This window comes from Anopheles merus, chromosome 2R, assembly GCF_017562075.2.
Source record: "Anopheles merus strain MAF chromosome 2R, AmerM5.1, whole genome shotgun sequence".
In the NCBI taxonomy this organism is placed as follows: Eukaryota; Metazoa; Arthropoda; class Insecta; order Diptera; family Culicidae; genus Anopheles; species Anopheles merus.
In genome coordinates this window covers 53,603,262-53,626,753 of record NC_054082.1, presented here as the reverse complement: position 1 = coordinate 53,626,753, position 23,492 = coordinate 53,603,262, and the positions used below count along the sequence as shown (strand labels likewise).

General features: G+C 41.0%; 1 protein-coding gene across 5 annotated transcripts in view; it reads left to right on the top strand.

The window, feature by feature from the left end:
• LOC121588746 overlaps positions 1 to 23,492 on the top strand; it is a 145,228-nt gene that overhangs the window by 60,636 nt on the left and 61,100 nt on the right. For all 5 annotated transcript variants that reach the window (XM_041907050.1, XM_041907047.1, XM_041907049.1 and 2 more), the window contains 2 exons: positions 10,621 to 10,835; positions 14,899 to 15,034. In XM_041907050.1, the coding sequence (XP_041762984.1) occupies positions 10,621 to 10,835; positions 14,899 to 15,034 (351 nt within the window). The remainder of the gene's footprint in view (positions 1 to 10,620; positions 10,836 to 14,898; positions 15,035 to 23,492) is intronic.

The window sequence follows — 23,492 nt, the reverse complement described above, 5'->3', positions numbered from 1 at the left end:
AGTTCTAAGTATCGTGCAACAGGACTTTGGGAAGCACTGCTAGTGTGGAGTGGCTTTCCGCGACGGCTTTGGCAAGTGGTCTCGCGGTTAATACGAGGTCGTACCATAGAAATCCATTAGTTTCGCATGATTCAATCACTTAGCGTGGTACGGATAAGCGCACCGGTGGTGTTGCGGATTTGGTTCCGCTCGGCGGCCCTTGTGACGATGCCCCAAAGGCGGCCGGGAAGTGGAGTCGTTTTCCACCCTTTTTCCGTTTGTCACGCTAAAGGTGCAAAAAAGATTAATCTATTGCCCTTTCCTGCTAGAAGAAACACCTAGCAGCGAGGATGTTGGGCGGGACCAAGAGCAATATTCCTTCATTGTCTGTCCGGGGCAGGATCGCAGGAAAAGGTTTGAAAGGCCGTAGCATTTGTAGGGCACGACAGGGGTGCGTGAGGTCACAGAGAAAATAATGAGATTTTGTCACGCGAACGGTGGTAAAAGACACAAGTCGAACCAGAGGGTTGGTGGGTTTCTGCAGGCGTGGCTGGCTGAAGTCGCAGGGCCTTTTCTAAGGCGGTTCTTTTCTTCTCTGGAGTCAGCCAAGCGGCTTGGCTTATGGGGATGAGCCGCTCAAGGTATGAGTCGGTCCATAAGATGAGTCTAGTTGCAAGAAAAGATTCTGACAATGGTACAATACTCTCACCATGAGCGTTAGCGTCTTTTCTCCGGGGAATTCTCACCATGAAGCAGAGCGCAAGACGTAGATTGAAATTGAATTTCTGTCCCTTTTACTGTCCGGATTCATTGCCCCTGTTTGAGATGGTTTTTGGTCGGTAAGAATCGAAAATAGAAAAGTAAAGTAGGGGGGAAAACTCATAGGAAGTCTTAAGAGGCAACTCCAGGAAGATCGGTTGGCTCTGTGTTCTAGTTGTTTACTCACTAAAGTAATCGATCTCCATGTTATGGTGGTGCTTCTAGTACGCTAAATAGTAGTTGTTAGAATAACCTATAAACCACGTATTAGAAACAGACGGCAAATGTTGATTAAAAATACTATTTTAGCAGTTAAATAATATCAATTGCCATAATTACTGCCACTCACACAGAAAGAGACTTCGACAGCATTTGTTACAATAGTAAGATAATTTGTAGATATATTACATTTGTGTTTTGTGAAAAGCTCTTTGATTGATTTTTTGCCATAAAATATACCCTTGAAGTATTTAAGATTTTGATTAAATTTAACTTATCACTTTTGTTTTGTATTTCAAATGTATTTGGATTGATGAATAATATAAAATTGAAAACACTAGTGTACATTTTTGTCGACAAGAATTTATGTCTGACAATTAATTTCTAAAAAATTAAAAGCAATTCCATAGTTGAAGTGACTAGTTATCATATCAGTAATACAAACATAAACGTAGGATTATTTTAAAAACAGTTAGTGATGAGTTGGTTCCATACTGTCATTTCAGTAATTTGCGATGTTTTTGACATAAAATTACATCAATTACGTCTTCACACTACATCTCACACACTGTCAACACACTGTCAAACTTTGCCATAGTCGTTTAAATAGATGTTGACGGCAATTCATACCTTTTTCGTCACGACACAGATCGTTAGAGCGGGCATGATTTAACCGCAATTGTTTTCGCGAGGCAGAATTATTGTTGAGAAATTGGGGTGCCGGTTTCCATTTAGATGGCACCCGCCAGATAGCTTTCATCTGATAAAATTTTCCCAGGCACAAGCTGTTCAATTTGGTACGCTCCGTTATCTCGGTAATTACGGGTGATAACCATCAAGTTTAATGTACGCCGCCGAACCAATCCTTGCCATCGAAATAAACAGTCCATTTTGGACGGTAACGGGTATTGGCGTTTTTCGGTCAAAAGCCAGTTTGGCACAGCTTACCGCGATGGATGCCGTGGGATGGCTTTTTGTCCTATGCTATGTAGCAAAACCGATGCGGACAAAACTTTGAATTCTGCTGCCGGCAGCTAACCCTTTCGAGAAGGACGAGCTTACAGGCCGTTAGTGACCGTTGAACGGGATCATTAGCTACGTCCGCGCGGACGCACACACACACACACACACACACACACACACACACCTTATCCCGCATCCCGATACCGAACTTTGGCGCTAGGGATGCGGGGGACGGCTTTTTTTAATTTATCTTTTCCGAAAAGTTGTCTCATTCCGTCGGCTTAATCGTGTCGACCATCATTCTACTTCCACCAGCGATCCCGGGTGGCTAATTTTTCGATTTCAATTTTTGATGCGTTTTTAATCCAGTCAGAAAATCATCCGTCCCTTGTCTGTTGCCCAAACGGTCTGCAGGGAATGAGAAAATGGTTCCGTTTTCGAGGAAGCAGTTTAATTTTCACACAAACACTTGCGTTACGTTGGGCTAGATTGCTTTCGGAAGGGAAAGTTGAGGGCTTTATTTTTAGGGAAGTATTTCTGCTGGGTGAAACCGCTCCTGCCATCAGTGCGACCCGCCTATCAGTGGCTTCCCCTTCGATTTAGCAGTTAATAATTGATTTGGTTATCTTTTAAGCCTTCAATACTTAAGCTAAGTTTGAAAAGTTTTCATCACTGCTCGTTTGTTGTTATTTCCCTAACATGCTTTTGGTTTGGACATTTCGTCTGCCGGAAGGAAGAAGCAGCCTGCAGAATTCTAAATGTGACGTTGGCCATCTTTCCATTTAATTACCATATTAGCAACCATATTACCATAAGAACAGGAGAGTCTAGAATAAATTTTCTTGAAAATGAAAAAAATCCGATCAATATCATATTGACATCCAGTTTTATACAATAAATATGAAAAGCGAAAGCTAGGTAATCATAATGTCATGCCACATACAAGTTATGCTAATGAATTGAAATATTACAAAATATAGCGTCACTAATAGTTTTAGGGACTGTATTAGTATGAGAAATCATCTAAATGAGTTTATTTCATAGTGTTCGTCTTATCTGCTCACGCTGTGTGTTGAAAAATTTAGTACAACTAGCATTCATCGTAAAAAACCCGATACGGTATCGTTACAATCTTAATCTTAATGCAATGCCAAAGATTTCAGTGATCCAATGTGTCTTACTACCATTTATTGCTTTCTTGTTAGTTCCATTGTAGAATATAATTATATGACTTGAACACCTTGTACAGACATTTGGATAAGCAGGATTGAATCGATACAGCGTAGATTTAGCAGATTAGCTCTTCGCAACGTGCCTTGGTTGAATTAGGAAAATATGCCCTTATACCGTGACAGATGTTCCTTTTAAGGATTGCAACCGCTTGGTTGTAGACGCCAAGTCGCACCGGCAACATTAATAGCAAAAATTTTAAACAATGAGAATGGTGTACCGTAAATATTAGCTGGCCTGAACATATATGCACCTGGAGGTAATCTTAGAGCGAGGGACACCCTAAGGCCTCGTAACGCTAATTCATTGTATGCGAGTAACTCACATATATCCGCTATGTGCATGACTTTCAACAAATACAGCTTAAATTTGGATTTTAACTTTAGTACTGCAGCGTTCAAAACTAACATATTATTAGAATTGCAGGATCGACGTAGACAAGAAAATGTAGGCTAGGATCGCTTTAATTCTGTTTTGTTCTTTTAGACGTTAGTCGGTTGAACTCAAATAATGAAATAATAATGATAATAATAATAAATGCAAATTTACAGATGAACAAAACAAACATCTCACTTGTGGAATCAACCTATAAACAACTGGCGTTGTAAATGTAAACTTTCGATTATCTTTAAGTTTGTTTAAGATACGTTTTTCATTTCGTCATTATTGATATAACACATTCCTACTTCACCTTTATTTACCATGACTTAAAGGTATTACTTATTTATTTAAGGCTTTATTTTTAATCAACAAATGCAACTCTTATATTCACATGCTTATTTCACTGAAACCAATACCAGACGCATCGAGAATATAAAACATTGCTTTCGATGAAATTCACTTTCATTTAGAATCGGTGATGCAGTGCTACGAAAATAATCCTAACCAACTGTGAGCAAAACAATGGAGGGATTTATGTGTGAAGAGCCATTGTGTGTGAATTGTAAGCATTGACGCTTCGCTTTTAATGCAAAAATGTTGTTATCATACGTCGTATAATAAACGAAACAAACGAACATTTGCACAGTTTTTTTTTAACATGCTACTGTAGTAGTGTTGGTAAGATTATCGTGTAGCACCGTACGTTTTCGGACAAATACAACAGATGGATTAGAAAAATTACATTTCCATTTGATTGGAACTCTCCGTAAACGTACGAAAGGCGTTGGTGGAAATAGTATTTTGATCTCACTTAGTATATAATGTTGAAGGGAAAATTCCAAATATTTCATAACTAATTGTACAAGTTCCTAGTGCAAAGGAACGGAACAGAAAATGTAGATGAATTAAACATACTTTTAAAGCGACTGACTTGGCATAATTGTATAATTTATGTTTTCCTTTAATTCTCGATTTTATGGTCTATTTTTATGGTAATGTTCCAGATGTATGATCATGACCGTATTTTTCATTTAGATTTTGTTTAAACGCAGGTTCAAAGGCTCTCAAGAAATGAAACCAAGCAATTAGTTTTTGGAACGCTTCATGCATATAGCTAAGCTGTTATACTGAGAAATGAATTAATACCCAAATGAATGAATGAATGAATAAATTTATTTTTTGTTGGATTTTGTTCGACTTAATCGAATGCTTTGTTGTGTCAATTGAATGCACTACCTCAACATTGTCATTTAATGAAAAAAATAAATCGTTATTAGGTGAAATAGACAATTCAACATTTACCCTATGTGTTCAAAATATGTATGCACAATAATCAAAAATGTATTCGATAAAATTGCTCCTGTTCTTCGGTGGAAGGGGATAGCTAATGAATTACAATTCAAACAAGCCATCAAATGATTGTTTTGCCTGCTATTGTATTAATTCGTTCGTGCCACCCATACCCATCCCAACAATCCTCGGAACGAAAACACCCGCGCAACATTCCGATTGCAGTCCGGTCACGTCCGAGAATAGCCCTTAACGGCAATTTATTTGTAAAAGTTGCAATTTTCTCACTGTCAAAAAAGAAAGACAAAAAAAAAACGACGATCGGTTTCATCACTTTGGTGGAGCGCCAGTTTTTGTATTTGGTTTGGTACTTTCAACACCATCGAAACTCGGTGACGCCAGCGAACGTAAAAGTTTGTTGATCCTTTTTTACGACTCTTATACAAAACGAGCTGTGCAGGAAGACAGCAAAAAAGGAACGGCCAATGTCCGGTTGTTTCTCCGGATGGGTTAGTATTTTATTGATCACACCACCTCTTATAGCGTTCCCCTTGGCTAAGTAATTCACTTTCCGCCATGGTAGCGTTTGTTTAATCTTAGGCTGAAAATAAAAACAACTCACCAGGCGAATGCTGGCAAATAAAAAACCAACACACACACATTTTAGGCATTTCATCGGAAAATGGCCAAACAATAAATCGTTGCACGCGGTGTGGAGACAATAATACTATCGCGTTTCGCGTTTGGACCGCTTGATTTTATTACGCGTATTTACGCGATGCTACACACTGTTCAAAGCTGTTTGGAAAGCATGCAGCAGAGGTGTGTGTGTATGTGTGGTTGTTTTTGAAAAAATGTCTTGAATCGACAAAATACTGCTACAATCTGCTGACAACGAGACCGATATGAACCGATAATACAGGAATGCTGACGCTTGGCGAGATGATGGTCACCACAAACAAAACAAATTGATCGAGTTTGCACCATGGTTACAAGACTATTCGTCAAAGCGTGAGCAATGTTGTTTTCTGACCTTGGGTCAAAGTGATAGAACGCCTTGGCGGTTGATACACCAAATATTACGCGATTGGTACAACACATGTTTTGTAATGAATGATTTAAAGGTGTCCAAGTATCGTCGTAACCTTCTCTTACCTTAAAACACGTTCACCGATTGTTTGCTTGCAGAGAGACATTAATGCAGTACTGTTTATAGAAAGGAGCGCATCTTGTCTAATGTATCCTTCTGTGAACAGATTTCTCTCACCGAATATTATCGTTTACATACCAGCTACGGAGCATGGGCAGCTATAAAAATGTGTCTTTGCTGGAAAATACGACTGCCCCGCCCCGCGGCTCCATCGTGGGAAATGGGTTTTCCATTGCCCACCACTTTTCGAAGCCATTAAAATGAATGATGACATCTAGATGGCATCAAATTTATGCACGGCTTTGCCCTACTGGTTTGTTATTGCCGTTGCTATTATTGTTATTACCATATTACGGTTTCGGAAAGTTTTTCATTCCCCTTTTTGCCAGGACAAATCACCGATCTGCTGATACGCTTGCCTGTTTGGCTGTCAAGAAACGGGTTCATATTTATCCCATCCAAATTATAGAAGTTTTTCTTTATATGATCTCCCATCTCCTTGTCAGTCAGCTCCTCCGGAAACGATCGATGGTGCTTGTGTTTGGCCTACATTTCTCCCATATCTGGAATGCAACGGATACGTGGCCACACACACGAGCAATCTTTTGCAACGTTCCATAGTTGAACGATCGTAAACTCATGCCGCTGGAGAGCACATGCTTATGGATTTGTAAAAATAAAGTTCGAGTTTCATCGATTTTAAGGATGGGGATAAAGCTAAATTTGGCATGCACTCCTTTTGGGGCAATCCTTGGCAGTGGAAGGTAGCAAAAAATGTGACCACAAAAACATCAAGGAGGACCGAGAAAGCAGGGCAGTCGCATGCGAAAGGGCTTTCAATCGGAGCTGGGAAGATTATTTTTCGGAGGCCTTGGAAATTCCATACACGAAAGGTTGTACGCCGGCTGACAGATGATCCTTTGCTGGACTGTCCACTCAATGTCAGGTTTGCTCATTTACAATCCAACCAAATGCAGCACAATACAGTACACACCCATACGGTCCATGAAAAATAGTCCAGCAAAAGGAGAAAAGTCACAAGGAGGGTTTTTTGCGAACCGGTCCTTTCTACTTGACGTTAATCCTTGTTTCTGTTTCTTCCTAATCCTGTTGTGATACTGTGGAATTAGGTCATTAGGGAGATGGGCAAGACTTCCCGGATAGGAGTTGCTGGTCTGAGCAGGGATTGGAAATAATTCGGAGAATTCAGAGGGGTCCTAAAGTTCGGCTTTATCTGTATGGTATGGCTATTTTTAGTTTAAAACCAAGTGGGACTGATTAAAGCAGTCTATTATGGTTGAAATTTTATTTCAGTATATTGCATGTACTTTTGTATAAAAAGCAAAGACTGCAAAGTGTTTACCTGTTTTATGAATAGAGTTTTACAAAGAAGACCATACTTATCTTAATGCTGTTTGAAATAGTTGTGTGCTTCATTGCACCACAAGATGAGGGTTGTATCAAATCCTTTGTGGACAATTTCGTCGTTTATTTGAGCTGTTAAGCAATCTTCATGTTTGAAGCTACCATATATTATTTAAATTTTCTGCAGCGCCGTTTATTAGTCTAGTTGTTCTATTGCCAAACTCGTGGTCATTCCGTAAACAGAGCTTTTACACATTTCGCTTGGCGTGAAACTGGACGATACTTCCGGCGAAAAGTTTATCCTCTGTAACTGGTGCCAATAAAATGCAAATAGACACAACGGATAAACGATTGTACTACGATCCAAACCGAAATTTTGAGTGCACTCGGTTCTTTCGATTGCTTTGTTGCATTTTGACGAAAGCTCTCTGTTTTCTTTTCTTTTCCCTGCGATTCTACCGATGATCTGAATATGTTTGCGTTGGCAGCCTTGCAGTTTCAGCAGGTCGGAAACTACCCCGCTGGGCATCACAAAGTCAAAGATTGAACGCTTGGCGTAGCTTTCAAATTTATAAAGCAAACATCGACCAACGATGATTACCGAGCACTCAAAGCGGGCCGGAATGAGTGGGTCGAACAATTTGGATTGGAGACTTGGGAAAAACCATTCGTTCGTCAAAATTTTCCTCCACGGCACGAACGATTAGGCAAACAGCGTCGGTTAAGGATAGTTTTTTTGACCTTATTCTTGCGCGGGTTTTCCAGTCACTGGTGCGATGGGTGATTTTGTCCCCAAATCGATACGATCTCCGTTTGGTTCACGGTCCAACTGGGAAAAACAATTTTACCCACGTCATACCAACCTAAGGTTGGTGGACAATCATGACCTCGCTTCGTTGCAAAATTGGAGCTCATGTTTGCGGAAATTCAAGAAGCTTTTAAACCTTCTCGAGCATGTTGCAATACTTTTCGCAATAGAAGCATGGCTAACATGTTGAACGCATTCTCAACCCATCCAGGTCGACTGTTTACGTGGCGGTCTAGGATGTCGAAGCTTAAACGCGCCTCCACACCGGACAGACGGATACGGTAGGCGAAACAAATGTGCGAAATTATCATAAAAATATCGTTAAAACAGATTCCGGGAAGATAATAAAAGAAAATTTATCGTTTTTCGTTTGAAAGGGTGAGCACCACCCGCTCTACAGCGCAAACGCCCGCGCTTGAAGCCTATCATCGCTGAGGCTCAAAAGGAACTGATGGAAGGAAAAGGTCGAACCAAGGCCCAGCTTGTGCATTTCTGCCGATCCGATGATGGCCATCGAGCCACCGTTCCCGACGGAAGGTCGATCCATTAAAAGGAATGGGTGTGCAAATTTGACTTTTCTAGTGGAGAAATAAACTGCTCTTTCGTTCTGACAGTTGGGACCCGCTGGCTTTCTGATTGGGCGCTCGGAGCAAAGTACATTCAACCGATGCGAATGTTGGCTTTTCTTAGAATGTTTTAAGGACCGAACACGCTCCATTTATTGTTGTTATGCGTGTTGACACTCGCGTTTCCACATGCATGTTTGCTTTTTTATTGCTTTTTTTTTAGTTGCAAAGAACTCAGATATCTCGACTAGTTTTATGTTTTGCTCGATTTAACGCAACGAATTCGAACTGTTTAAACGACAAAGGTGTTTTTTTTTTAAATTTGATAAAACTAAAAAAATCCATTTTATAGAAATGTTTGCTTGTAAATTGAAGGTCATACAAATGGCACAACTGATCATCGAGCACCGCCGCGGTAGGTCAGTGTTTCGCGGACATGTATCGAGGTAGAATAAAACTTTGGTTGAAGCGGACTTTTCAACACTTGATCGTCCAGGCGATCATAGAAACCCAGAAGGGGTTTTCCTTACTGGAAACGTTGAAGTTTAGAAGCCTTACCTTGGGTAGGGGGCAAAACTAAACTCTTGAAATAACATGGAAGGCGAAGTGTTTAAGCAGCGTAAAGTCCTATCTTGACAGTCCGAACGAATCTGACTTGCCATGGTCGGAGTTGGTTTTATTTATACTCAAAATAAGTTATGGGTTTCGTACATTTGGTTTTAGGATGTGTTTTTGTCCTAATTAAATGTTATGGATATTGGTAACAATTTATAAATTAAATTGGTGTGAGCTGCTTGTCGATGTGTGTCTATGCTGTGGGTTTACTGTATTGCGAAAGAAGGTTTCAACTATTGTTGCTAAAGAATGGATGTTTTCGGTGCTGAGCTTAAAAGTTGCTATGCGTTTTCGGTTCACCTAGTTTGTTGCAGTAACGCCTGATTTGCTTATTATGTGTCTTTCGTGTGTTTTCAAGAAGTATGTCACATTTGTTTTTATATGCACGGTGTGGCCTGAATTCTTCCGGTTGCGTTGTTGTGGTATGATCTGATTTGATGAGTGTGTTATAATGAATGTGTTGCAATTGTGTGATTTGGCTTTCCGAAGTGTGTTACAATGTGTCTATAGCTGATAGTGTGTATTATAATATGTAATGTAAGGCAGATATGCTACTTGCTCATATTTTTTAGAGATTTCATTGCTAGCTTCATACAAAATGAATGAATTGATAGATTTTAAGTAAGGGTAGATATGTCATGTATGTCGTTGCTTCGTATTATTACAGGAGTAACTAACGAGTATAGTCATCCATCAGTTAATTTTCTTCGCCTCACACAGGATACAGTTTAAATAAATGTAACAATCAAAATACTCATTAAGTAAATAATTGATGCATCGGTTGAATGAGAGTTAATCAGATGATAGCAATTGCATAAAATATTTGTTGCACATATTCTACCCGTGCAATACAAAAGGTATGTTTTTCATTAACTTTTGTACGCGCCAGGGATTTCTTCACGAAGAGGCTAGTTTGGGAACTGTGTCGGAGGTGTTCTAGGCTGCTAATGAATATGTCGGGAATGAATGAATAGTAGTATTGAGTCATACATGCAAACGAGGGATTAAAAGTAACGTTTCTACGAAGCGTTTGAAAGTTTGCATGGACAGCTTTTAGCATGAATGTTTCAATGATTCAAAACAGCAGCAAAGAATGTAATCGTAATAGCTTAAGGTATGTGATAGCTTGTCTCTAAATAGTTTGGGTTTCGATGCGAATAACTGTTTACCACATTACAACAAGCTAATGAAATTGACTATACAATTATCTTTCGACATCCTCTTCACCTTTCACTGTGCATACAAAGAGCTTGGTCACTGGTATTAATTGATTACTTTCTTTAATTCAATTTCAGATTATGGCTTTGGTGCTATTCGATCGGTGCAGCTGGTGGTGGACCCTCCCGCAGTACGCCGTGGACAACATGCAACGTTGCGTTGCCTCTACGATTTGGATGATTCGCCACTGTACTCCGTCAAGTTCTATCGCGGGTTGCGAGAGTTCTACCGCTACTCACCGGGACAGCAGCCGAGTAAAAAGATATTTCCTTTTCCCGGCATCAATGTCGATGTAAGTATAACGATTGAATTTCAGAGTGTAGCGAATGCTAAGGGTTGTAAATTATCCGCTTGCTTCGTTCCTTCAACCGTTTGCCAATGAGAGATTATAGTGCACAGTCTAGCAAGAGTAACTTAAAGGCATTTCCCTCAGCTGACATTAATCCGTCTTTTCTGATCCTGAGAATCGAAGAGTGGTGTAGCCACTCCGCTAGGAGATCGGAAGAGCAAACTACTCGGAAAAGCAAGTCTAATGAATATTATGCGTCCCAAGCGAGAGAGGGACCACCAGACTGAAAAAAGACGCATCAGGACATCATTAATGGAGGAATAGGTTTTCATTTTATACACGTTTCTTTATTTCCATTCTAAAGACTGGTCAGCTTTGTGAAATCCTTTCAACAGGCAGACGTGACTTGCTGATACTCTGCGTTGGCCCATAAAAGCCAGAATCTCTTCTGCAAGCATTGACTTTGGGTTTTGCCGTTTGACAACGGACACAAAAAGGTCGCACAAAAACGCACTCGACAGCGGACAAAACGTCGTTAACCGTCTTGGTAGATTGGACGAGGAAAAACTAGAAACCGAAACGTAACGAACTGATAAGACACGATTACATTTCGAGATGATTATTGTAGGAATCTTTGCCTGTTGGCTTGTGTCGTTGTCGTTTCTGAGTCATGTTTTATCGTTTCGTTCTTGTGCGTGGGTAAGTTTTTGTCGGTGCTTCTTCACGGCAGAAAAACACGAAGTTCGTTAGACATATTAAACAAATAAGTAATCTTCCTATGGTTTAGCAGTCGTGTGCTAACACTAGACCGGTTTACATGTTGCTGCATGGGGTCTATTCACTAAACAGCAACACAAAAGGAGGATGTGATTTGTGCTAAAAATCGTGTCGGTGTCCTGCACTGTGTAACTTGAGCGAGTACTTGATCGGATGGGATTTGACTTTGAAAAGGGCAAAATGTCTTACTTCGTAACATTCCCCCCCATCTTCAGGGTATTATTTTCCCAGTTTTTACAGTGCAAATGATCCAATTCCTTTGGGCTGGGCTGGTATTATGTAATTTCTTGCCCACTTCTTCCGTGCAAGCTGAAGATGTTTGAAGTCTGAAGCGTACCGCGTTAGACGACCAGAGCAGATGAATGGCGTCCTCTGTTTTTCCGCTCGTTATTAACTTATTAATTATAATTGGAAGGCTGAAAGATTATCTTTCGTCGCTTTCGCATCCCTTTTGGAAGGAGCTTAACGATAGCTTGTGTTGAGTTTTGCTGAATTGCGGTCCTGTCTGGCCAATACTGGGCACGTGGAGGCGTAGCATGGCTCAGAGAGGTGCGTTTTGTGTGATCGGTTGAACCGTCGAGTCATGGAGTTTGGCTTTTAGCTGGACTATCCTTGTTGCTGTGTTTTTATCAACAGCAATGGAAGAGAAACGGATTGTGTGTGTTTTTTTAATGTTTGCATTGCGTGTTGCTGCTGAGCTGTGCCACTTTGACGAGATGAGCGTTAGATTTAAAAGGATCTGAAGTGTTCTATATTGAGTAGGCCTTGCGATAAGGTTGCTCGAGTGATTAATTTGAATGGCTGTCTGTTCTGAGAAGAGTAAGCTACGATAATCATCGGGAATAATAAAGAATAAATTATTGAGGATATCTAAAAATTAAACTTAATCATCAGATATGTTTAAGAATCATGAATTTGATATAAAACAGAATATTTTAAAAAATAACAAGGTCAAATTTGTCAATTTGATACACACATCATGTTCTACAAGGCCTAACAAGATCGATTCCCAACCTGAGCGTCTTCCCGTAGTAAACACTGACTATACAGCTGCGTGGTAGTAATATATCTACGAAAGCCTATAGAGACACATATACCCGGTCAGATTATTATGCAAATAAAGTTATTCAACAATAAAATATAGAGACAGAAAATTTATTCATTATTCACACATCAAACTCTACATTAAACGTTGTTACTTTGGAAAATTCTATCAGCTGCTCTCATCAATTTCAGCTACTGTTTGAATGTTGTCTTCCATGCATGTTGTGAAAGTTCTTTGGAATAGTATTATTTTTTACGCGTGCTGAAGGAACATGCAAAATTAAACAAATCTAAGCCAGTTTCTCTTCTCATAAAATCTAATATTATGCTGGTGGATGTTTCGCGTCCTCCTTATTTGATTGCCAATTTCTTCCATTTATGTTTTACATATGGTTTTAACCAAAGGATGTTTCCTGGTTTCCCTTTTGCCGAACATGGTCCTATTGAAAGAAAAACCACACTTCTCGACCCCATTGGTGGACAGAGAAATTTGGAAGGACGAAAAGAATATCTCTTCATGTGCGTGCGATGTTGTGTGGTGAAATAAGATGAAAACGATATGAGAAGCTTACTGCTCCCGCTTAACCTTTGAGCCTGGACATTTTTGCTTTCTGGCTTGCCTTCTTAGCCATTCAACATGCTAGGTGATCCATTTTGTTACACCGGCGACGAAGCGTTGGAAGCAAACCAGCCTCTTCTTATAATATATTTATGAGATTATCGTCCCATGCTACGTAGTCGTTAGTTCCCAGTCTGTCATCTTGCTCAGCACGAAGAGATTGTAGCACAGTTCCAGCTTCCACGCCCTCAATTTAGACGCGAAAAATGGAATGCTTTTCGTCTTCCTATAAATATCGTATATCTTTCGGTTGATTTTGCCACCCTAAACTTGTGTCATGCGATGTTTAATGTACAGCATACATACATATGTATGATAATGTTGTGGATGACCGTTTTTTGTGTGTGTGTTGCATTTAGTTCGCACGACAGAACATTAGCCAATTCGCCGACTAGTCATCCCTATTCCTCTTTCCATCCGACAGCACAAAATGAAAAGTTCTGAATTTTGGCAAAATGTATGTTATTCCATTAAATTATTGAATGAAGAAATGTCCACATTTTTTACCACATCTCCAAGTCAACGGACGGGCCGATAACGACGGAGGGATATCAGACATTCGAATGTAAAGAAAGCACCCCATACTGAATCGTTAATAGTTGAGAACATTCGATCGATAGCTAACATTCACCAACACGAAAAAAGCAGCTCCGCAGCTAAACTGGTGACGTTGGTGGTGAAAGTATACGGCAAATAAAAACGTTTGCTAAAGGATCATGGGATCATTGGAATCGACCGGGATGTATTAAATGGAGCGTCCGACACTGTCACGGAAAATCGTCGGGGTAAATGCTCTAGCCGTTTGGCGACAGTTTTTCACCGTCGAATCAGAACCAATAAATAAAAAGCGGAAAGAAAAGTGTTCGTTCTTGTTGATCAGACAGGCTTTTTTTGCCTCCCAAATCCCGCTGTTCCTAAATACATTTATTCGTTGTACGTGAGTGCTTTCATCAGTCGGAAGCTCGATATTGTACGGGGGAGATAGGGTAAGTAGAAGAAGCATTTTCTGTGCTCTTTGTATGGGAGAAATGAATGAATTATTGCTTCGGTCATAAATATGGAGCAGAAATATATTTATCTGACTGCGAAAGCGGATCAGTGTCGTGCATGGGAAACGATCAAATTCTTATAAATGATGGTTTCGGTATTATCCGGGATTGAATATCCATTTCCGGTCGCAATAACTGGTTCCTACTGCTGTGATGAAACAGCCCTGGGTGTCAATGAGGCGAAGGCTGACATCGTTCTCACTGCGGTTAGAACTCGCTTCTAGCTGAATGGATCCGAAAGGGGTTGACGTAGTGCGTGAGCTCATTAACAATCCGTAGAGGGGATTAAATGCGAAACGTACGAGTTTATCGTTAGGCGAGAAGGATAGAGCGAGCAGTGAGGCGCTATAAAAAAGTTATTTCTATTAGCAAAAGCTGGGATCCTGTGTGTCGAACGGAGAGCAATAGCAATGAAAACCATGTGGCAATGATTGTATGACCAACGATTCCATTTCATGGCTGCTATTTAATGCATCAGGTTAAGCGTAATTCAAACCAATAGTTTCATTTAGTCTGATACGCCTTTTAATTGTTGCGAACTAATTGGAAACCTCCTATTTCATCTCTTTACGTGCAGGCTTCGCTCTCCGACAACCGACAGGTGGTTATCAAAAATGTGGGCTTCGGGCTGTCGGGCAATTTTTCCTGTGAAGTTACAGCAGACGCACCATCGTTCTCTACCGCCACCGAACACATCAGCATGCAAGTAGTGGGTAAGTTATCTAACTATTACAAACCAGTTGTTACAGTTACAGTAGACGCTTGTGTAGCGCACTCGCACCGAAGCGATTTCATTTTCCTTGTACAGCAAAATCTACCGGTTCTTCCGAGAATACGAGACTGTCCCGTGTTGTGTCGTCGATCGAATAGGCTTCGTGGGTATGAGTGCATACATTTTAAGGGTAATAGGGGTTGGTAGAGTATGGATTAGGTTGTAGGATTTTGGGGAAACTGAGAATGATTATATACCTTTGTTTTCGCTCTACTTCATTATGTGGTTTGAATCATACACCTACACTCATGCAAACGTACACAAACACACACGCAGCCAAACAAACAAATACTCTCTTCGCAATGACGGTTGGAAGCGGTTGGGTTGGACCTGTGAGTATCGGAGGACAATTTTCCGAATGGATTAAATTTAATCAAATTACCAACATTCTGAGGAACAAGGCTTTGCGCCTGGGGAGGATGTCCTGCTCTTGCGTAACATTCGGTAGAGTTTATCTAAATCCGACTAATATCTAGCCTTTCCCGGTATGCACGTAATTTGGGTTTATTTTGAACAGTTCACTTGTCAGCAAACATGATAAAGCAACTGTTTGATGAATTGTGGATCGGCTTTTTGCTTGAAAAGCATGACATATATCAGAAAGGGCTAGGCACTAACATGGTTATGATGTTTCGTAACATTCGCACAAGCCATTCGGAAACCATTCTTACAAGTAAAAGAGTTGATTAGCTTTTAAAATGAAAAATGAAAACCCCATTTCGTGTAAAGCATAATTGTGACTTGTATACAAAATTATGCAAAGGAAATTATATCATAAGGTCTGGTTGGTTCAAAACCCGCCTAATCTCACACAAGAGCTTGGCAATGCGATAAAAAGCGATAACAATGCTGATCCGAAATGCGCCACGCAAATGAGTTTAACCCGGCCAGTGATAGAAGATACCAAAGCTTGATCAGATAATTGACGAATCAACTTACGGAAAGCCGCTGTCACTGCCCGAGGACAGGACCGTAATGTCGGTCGTGCCGTATAAAATTGAGTTGTTTTGGACCTTTTGTCGTTGAAGACCGTTTATCTCAGCAGAAAGCCTCACCACAAGGACAAAAGGTCCGTCGGGAAGGTTCAAAAATCGGTTTGAATTTCTATTTCATGTACCCAATTTGCCGCCAGGGTTAAAATGGTGTACTCTGTTAAAAAGCAGGAGGATGTTCTGGGGAGCGAGTATAGCTTTTGGTTGACATGGAATTTTAAAGCATATTTTACTAGTTTTAAAGAGTAGTCAAAAACTGTCCAAGCCGTTTTTGTAAACATATAAACAAAACCGATAAAGCTAGCCAACTTCCTTTCCCGAACACTGTGAGTCAATCTAGATTTTCAGTAGTTGAATAAAGATGAAGTTGATACCGGTAGATTGATGGCCGAAGGCGCTGATACTCCACCCGGGACGTGCTAAGCGAGGGACAAACATCTTCCAAACATGACCTATCATGAACACAAACATAAACACTGCATTTTTGTCCCCATTCCGGGTACGTTTCTGCATCCTGGATATCAAGATGCTTGCAAAGGGCAGTATGAAGAGGCAACCCGAATAACATCGATTTTAGTGCCACTTGGCCATCTGCTCCACGCTACCCGGGGTTGTTGTTTTTTATTGTTCGTTTTCTTTTGCTACAAACGCTCTGGCCGTACTCGTTTGTCTCTTCGCATATCCTGGCCATTTCGGTTTCGACTGCAGCTTCGCCGGAAATGTTTAAGTCCTCGTATCTCGTCCGCACTCACCCATCCACCGGTGGCTGATAATAATAGCATCAAGCACGGGCCCGGCGTGCAGCCGGGTGCAGTGAGTGGTGAAATTTAATGGCGGAAATGCAATTGTCGTTTCCATGTGCTGATTCCCTTCCACCGGCCGTTGCTAGGATGCGCCAGAAGAAGCTGTACAGGCAGGGGGAAGACATTGGAGGCCGATGTGGTCCCCTGTTGCAAAACAACAACATCACATTGAGTGCCAACCGTGGAATACGTACACATTCCTGGACTGTGCTTTTTGTAGCCCTCCCCCTGTTCTGTGGAGATTGTTTCGCTCCCACTCGGATGCAGTGGTTTTTCCTTCCATTTTTTGTTTTGTTTTCTCCCTAGAGCTGCTGGCCATTCCTCTGTGTTCCTTGGTTTTGCTGTTGCTTGTTTGTTTGCAACACTCGTACCGCATCAAAATGCCACTGTCCGGTGCACTTGAAGCGCGAGAAGATGGCCATGCCGTGCTTCGATTCGTGCCATCGGGCAGAGGAAAAGCTAGTGAGCAAAAAACACAAGTTTGAGTGGAAAACAACGGCAAAAATAAATATTTTATAACGATCCTCTTGAATCCTTGGTGGGATTGACCGTTTCTTTTGCAGTCGCGTTGTGAACGGGAGGGTTTTGGCACTGGTTCCTGTCCTTTTTTCGTGACCGTGAGGCGCTTGTGGTTGAACAGGTTCGTAGTATCGGTTGCAGTTCTTTTTGTTTTCTCTTATTCAAGATTATGTCGTATTTTTGTGGCATTATGATTTCTTCACTGAAATTTCTATTTATAACATTCTTGCGATTGGTCTCTTGTAGTAAGGTCATTCGGCATGTTGTTTCTAGTAAAACTCGCTCGCTGTATTAACAGAGCACATATTTGCGGTAACGTTTCTGCAGAAACAAGCATCCTACACAAGTTTCTATTACACATTTAAACGTGGTACAAACGATGTGAGGGTGTGATTTACAATCCTTATGAAGGTTTTTTTTCTGTTTTCTCAACCCGCGCCAGGCATATGCAGAAGGAGGAGCAGTTGGCTGTCGCAGGAAAGCACCAAACTGACATAAATACACATCGAACGCATAGCTCAGGGTGCGGTTCCGCTGTCATAAACTATAGCTGCCATTAAATCTTTCTCGCACTCTCTTGCAAGTGCGGCGCTCGAAGCGGATCGAACGCACTCACCTGTGGTAAAATATTTCGATAGCATAAATAATGTTGTTTGCGTACACTGTGGCCGTCGCGGACAGAGCGCTCATGCACGTTTGAATCAACTGGAGCTTAGAAATTTGGGCAATATATTACGATGCTTCCGGTTCGTATGGTCTTTTGCCGAAAACGAGGCTATTAAGAAGGATGCATTTATACGCGGTCACGTTTCGTAGTGCGCTGTCAGAAGTCAACAACGAGAAGACAAATAACATGTAAAATCCGGGAAATGCATGACAACTTGGCTGCTTTGCAGCCATCCGATAGGACTCGTGTTAGTGTCAACGAAGGGTTTTCTGTAGGCGTGCGAGGCATAGTGTAGGAAGATCGTAAAAAAATAAGAAAATACAGAACATAATAGTGACATGATATCCTTGTCATATGAGGAGGAATAACTTCTGTTTCGGAGAAATCTTGCATAATGAATTAAAATTTGGCACCTTGGAGAATGGTTTGTATCTTTTGGGATATGGTTTCCACCAATTCTGCTTGATTTATTTAACGTGGAGTAGATTTATTTAAGTTTGATACTATTGAATTTTAGTTTGATCAGTTTAGTGTTCATTGATTGATGGGCTACAAAGCCCTCTTGAATCAAAATTAGTTCACAATATACAATAGGTATCGAACAGAACATTGATATACTATATCGTTATGATTGGGCGCATTCCGAACACTTAAACGCGAAATAAACTCTCCTATCGTCATTCCATGCTATACGAGCATCGTTGAATTAGTTTTATAATTGATTAAATGGTTGATTAGACTGATTAGACAATATACAATAGTTTTAAATGAAAATAAATATTCAAATTATGGTGTTTAGAATACGTTGTTTATAAATGAAGATTTCCATTTGTGTGTAGAACTCCAAAGTAATTTTAACATTTTTTCCAATAATTTTTTAAAACCATGTAAACAATTTGTAAATGATTTTGGGGTTTGGATCACAAAGACAGCTTGCAACTACAAGTCTGATCCTGATTCTGGAGAGTTTCACGAAACTAGTTAGTTATTTTTTATATTGGGTTTAATAGTTGACAGACAAAACCAAACGCTAAACTTACCATGGATTTTCAGCCTAGATTGTTTCAGCCTGAAAAAATGCAAACAAATGCCGATTCTTTGCAAGGTTGATCAGATTAGCTCATTGAGGATGATTTATTTTTGCTTAAACAACTAGCGGAATTTGGGGCAAGTGTGCCACCTTAAGCATTTCATGTTATAATTCACTAAAACGTGTTTTTCAAAAGCCGATCTCATAAATCTCATAACCATTTTACATCTATTTCCTCACTTATAAATGAGTTTCACTTGAAAAACGTGCAATCAAAATTGTTTTTCAAGCGTTTTAAAAAGGGTTCAAAAAGACGTTGTGTTTCGGGCTATGGGGCAAGAGTGCCACTCGTATGGGGCAAGACGGATTATTTCTTAGATTATTGGACATAGTTACGTTTGTGGCACTAGTGTATGTATTCCTACATGTCTTGAGCCCTTTTTCATCACAAACTGTATCGCAATATGGTTTATTGCTGGTCTGTTTTTTCGGGGTGGAATCCGCTCGTAATTGCGCACCATATCGCTGCACACTACAACAACGTTTACATTTTTGACAGCTCGCGCCTATGAAAGAGGGTGGCACACTTGCCCCAAATAGAGGTGGCTCTTTTGCCCCAAAAGTTGTAACTTTGAAATTAGATTTTACAGTGACAAAAAGAAAGTTCTTTCAACTAACCCCACAAAAAATCACGTTTTCTCAGCTTTTCGGTGTCGTAAATATTTTCTCGGTTGATTGTTCCCAGGATTTTTCAGAGCCTATTTGGTTTGATTAAAAAATTATAATATTCTGCTCAATTTTGAAACTCAACAAGCTTTATGGCGAAAATATAAAAGTGATCACAGTAAATAGTAAAGCAAGAAAATGACTTAGAAAGGACTTGATGACTTGAACATGGTTGAAGTGCCAAATACGAAGGATTTAGAGGTTTGTTGAAGAGATAAGGGATTTAAATCTAGACATAGCTAAGTAAGGCAAGATGTTGTTACGTGATTAAAAATGTTTTTATATATTTTTATTACTAGATATACTAGCTAAATAGAACACAATTTGACATAAAGTTCATTCAGTTTTAATTTGATTTTAGAATCATTCAATTAAATATGAAACTCGTACAAAAAAATTTTGTATTGATTATAGTGTATTTAATTGAAATTTCAATTACCAATAATATAAATGACAGATCCTTTAACCCCATTCCTGTACCTTTACTACCCGGCCATGCCTGCCTAGCAGTGTGCGATTCTGCTAACTATTCCCAGAGACGAAACCGTTTCATTTTTATTTACTTTCACTCGGGGCACTCTTCTGTAAACAGATGGCGAACATTATTGTGGTACGAAGCAGCCTGAAACAGAATGTGTGTGTGTGTATGTGTCTATGGGAGGGTGGGATGTGGTTGATGGTATGCGATTGAATCGTGTTGATTTCAATTCCATCGCTATTGAAAGATCAAATAGCCGAGCCACTCGAGCGCGAGTGGGGTAAGTCACCGCGGGCCAGGCAGGCAAGAGTGGGTGAGTGTTGATAGAAAATGAACATAAACCATCTGTCAGCGCTGACATGGGGTAGTGGTCCCGGTGCCGGTGACCGAAGTAAATAGCGGCAGTTCCGTGGCAGTGTCCCAAACCATGCCGAGCAATAGGAGAAACTGATAACCCATCCTTGTACGGTTGCTCACCGATCCAATGACTCTTCGTCAAAGGATCTGTACTGGCCGATTGGCAAAGGAACCTAGGAAAATGGGAAAGAGAGACATTGGACCAGCCGCACTACCGTGCAAGCTGGTGTTTACCTCAAGCCCCCCCACCTCCTCGATGTGGTGTTGAATCGTACAATAGTAACTCGAGTATTGGCGAGCAGCGGACATGGGCAGTAGTTTGGAGAGTGTGAGTCCTATTGTTCGAGCCCATGTTCCAAGCAGTTTCCCAGTCTGGCGCGCGATGGATACGCCGGAATAGCGTATTTCAGTTTGAAATAGTTCCGTCGTGGTCGTAGCACGAGGTGGAACAGGGCTGCTAACTGTTGCCCGTTCGCTTTGATGTCGATCGTTCGGTCGTTGTGCGTGCGTGGGCAAGACACGTGCGGAGAGGCACCAAAGGACGCTACAAACGACCGGCAAAACAATCAAAGGCTCAACGGTACTGCTGCGAGAGTTTGTTCCGCACGGTGCGAATCATTGTCGGGGCGTTTTGTTTCGGTTCGGTCGATCAGGACCCAATCGACAAGATTGGTAGCACGTGTGTGTTGCTGTATGTGTGGGAATGTTTGCCAGTACCAATGTTGGTTCGTCATCATTGGATGTCGTTTTGCAATCGAATCGAGCCCTACTGGTACAGAACAGCTTCTTGTACATCCACATCCTGGTAATGCTTCCTTGCCGTTTTTGTTTCGGTCGACGGACGGTTCAGATCGATTTATGCTGTTCCGAATTAACTAAGCAGAAGAAAAAAGTCCATCCCACCACCCAACAAAAGCACGCTTCACTGCGTTGCCTTTGACGTCGGGGTTTAAGGAAATAACAATAAGGACACCCATTGGCCGACCGGTCTGAGAAGCCGAAAGCAGCATTTTTGCTCCATGTGGGTATGAAGTCGGCAACGCAATGCCGCATGTGACACTTTCCGCCCAGCATGAGCTTTCCAATCCTCTGCTGTGACTTGAAGCCTCAGGCATTGGTGCTTTGCAAAAAGGCGAACAATCATTGCAAACAACGCCATACACACTGGTACGGGTGTATTACAGTTTTTTGTGGGTTGTGTCTATTGTGTTTATCGTTTTATGGTCCGAGCTACCGCCCAAAAGCACGCAAGAAACTGTGCGGTGGTAATTGTTTTGTTGTGTTGTCTTTTCCGAACAGTCAATTTCTTTCCCTTTTCCAGCAGAACGGTCGGTCAGTGGGTGCGAATCGATGACGATTCACCATTGCCCAACCGTAGCAGAAAATAAAATCGATCCATAGCACTCATACGTTGTTTGCTCGACGATGAACCTACCCATTGTGGAAATGATCCTTGTATTGGGTAGGAAGGACGTAGTTTTCCCCAGCTGCGCCTCATTGGCTGTAGAGGGTTGGGTGGTTACGGATACGTGTGTATGCGTATGTTTGTTAGTTTCTCTCTTTCCCCAAATCCTGGAATCCAGCGGAGAGTTGAACGTAAACACCGGAACAGTGTTGAGTGTTATGAAATCGAGCATTTGTTTGCTCTTATCGTCTGTCATGCACGAACAAATGTGTGGTCTCATACCTGGTCATTATTTCAGCTCTAAAGGATGCCATCCACACGCAAACGTATCAGTGCTTAGAAGGATATTTACATGTAACGTTTTCTCCCTCGCCACCAACCTCTCTGTTAGCAGTTGCTATCGGGTTTATTTCACAGAATTTTAACGCTGCTTTGGACATTGCACAACAAAATGCTTGCATAATCTTGCTCGTTATAGAATCCTGACAAATTGTTATTGATCCATGCTTGTAATGGGTTGAGAAGAAGCATCTAAATTGCTTCCAAATGCATGTTACTCTGACATGATAAGATTTTCTGATAATTAAACTCCCTTTTTATGTTTTGTTTTGCATAACTAATAGTGTACAAGAGCCAAAGTTTGCCTCAAAAGTCACGTTGAATGGAAATGCTTGATTTGATTTTGCTTTACTTAAGGTCAATAATTGTGTACAAAAATGAACCATTTCCACAACAGAATAATCTCATAATTAGTTGCTACGATGAAACGAACCACATCATCTTAAAGAAACGGAGCTAGTCCTATAGGATCATCAGCTAACCATCAAATTTTCGTACAAAGTTTATAAGACCTCATCCGACCAAAACCTCCAATGAATGCGCTACACTTACGGCGCTTGCAAGCCTTACTTATCCTTCTGCGCAACCCAAAGACATTAAAGAGAAAATCCTCCTTACAATCACTGCACTAAAAACTCGTTCAAAGCATATGCTTTCTGAAGACGAGCCCGGCCGGCTGCTGGCTTTTATGATCGTCCACATTGTGCGCCATTCATTTTCCATTTGCGCTCACCTCCGGCAGCATTCACCGGTGCCATGGTGTGAATGGTACTATTATGAAGCGGATTTTTCATCTTTTCCGTGCAAGCTTTTTCTTCTCACCTGCATCCTAACGAGGCACGAGCGACGAAATAACACGTTTCGTGCGTCCCACTGCAACGGATCGCCGGAAGTCGAATGGCGAAGTGCAAGGTAAAGGCGTCCAAGAAGGAAGAAACAACACAAAAAACACACACACACAGCCCGTTCATGTCGGAAGAGTGTGTCTGTGCTTTAAGTTTATGTTGTTTCTCACTTGTACCGGTGTCATTGAATGCGACGTGTTTCTTTTTGCTGTATCCTTTTTTTTGCAAACATCACACT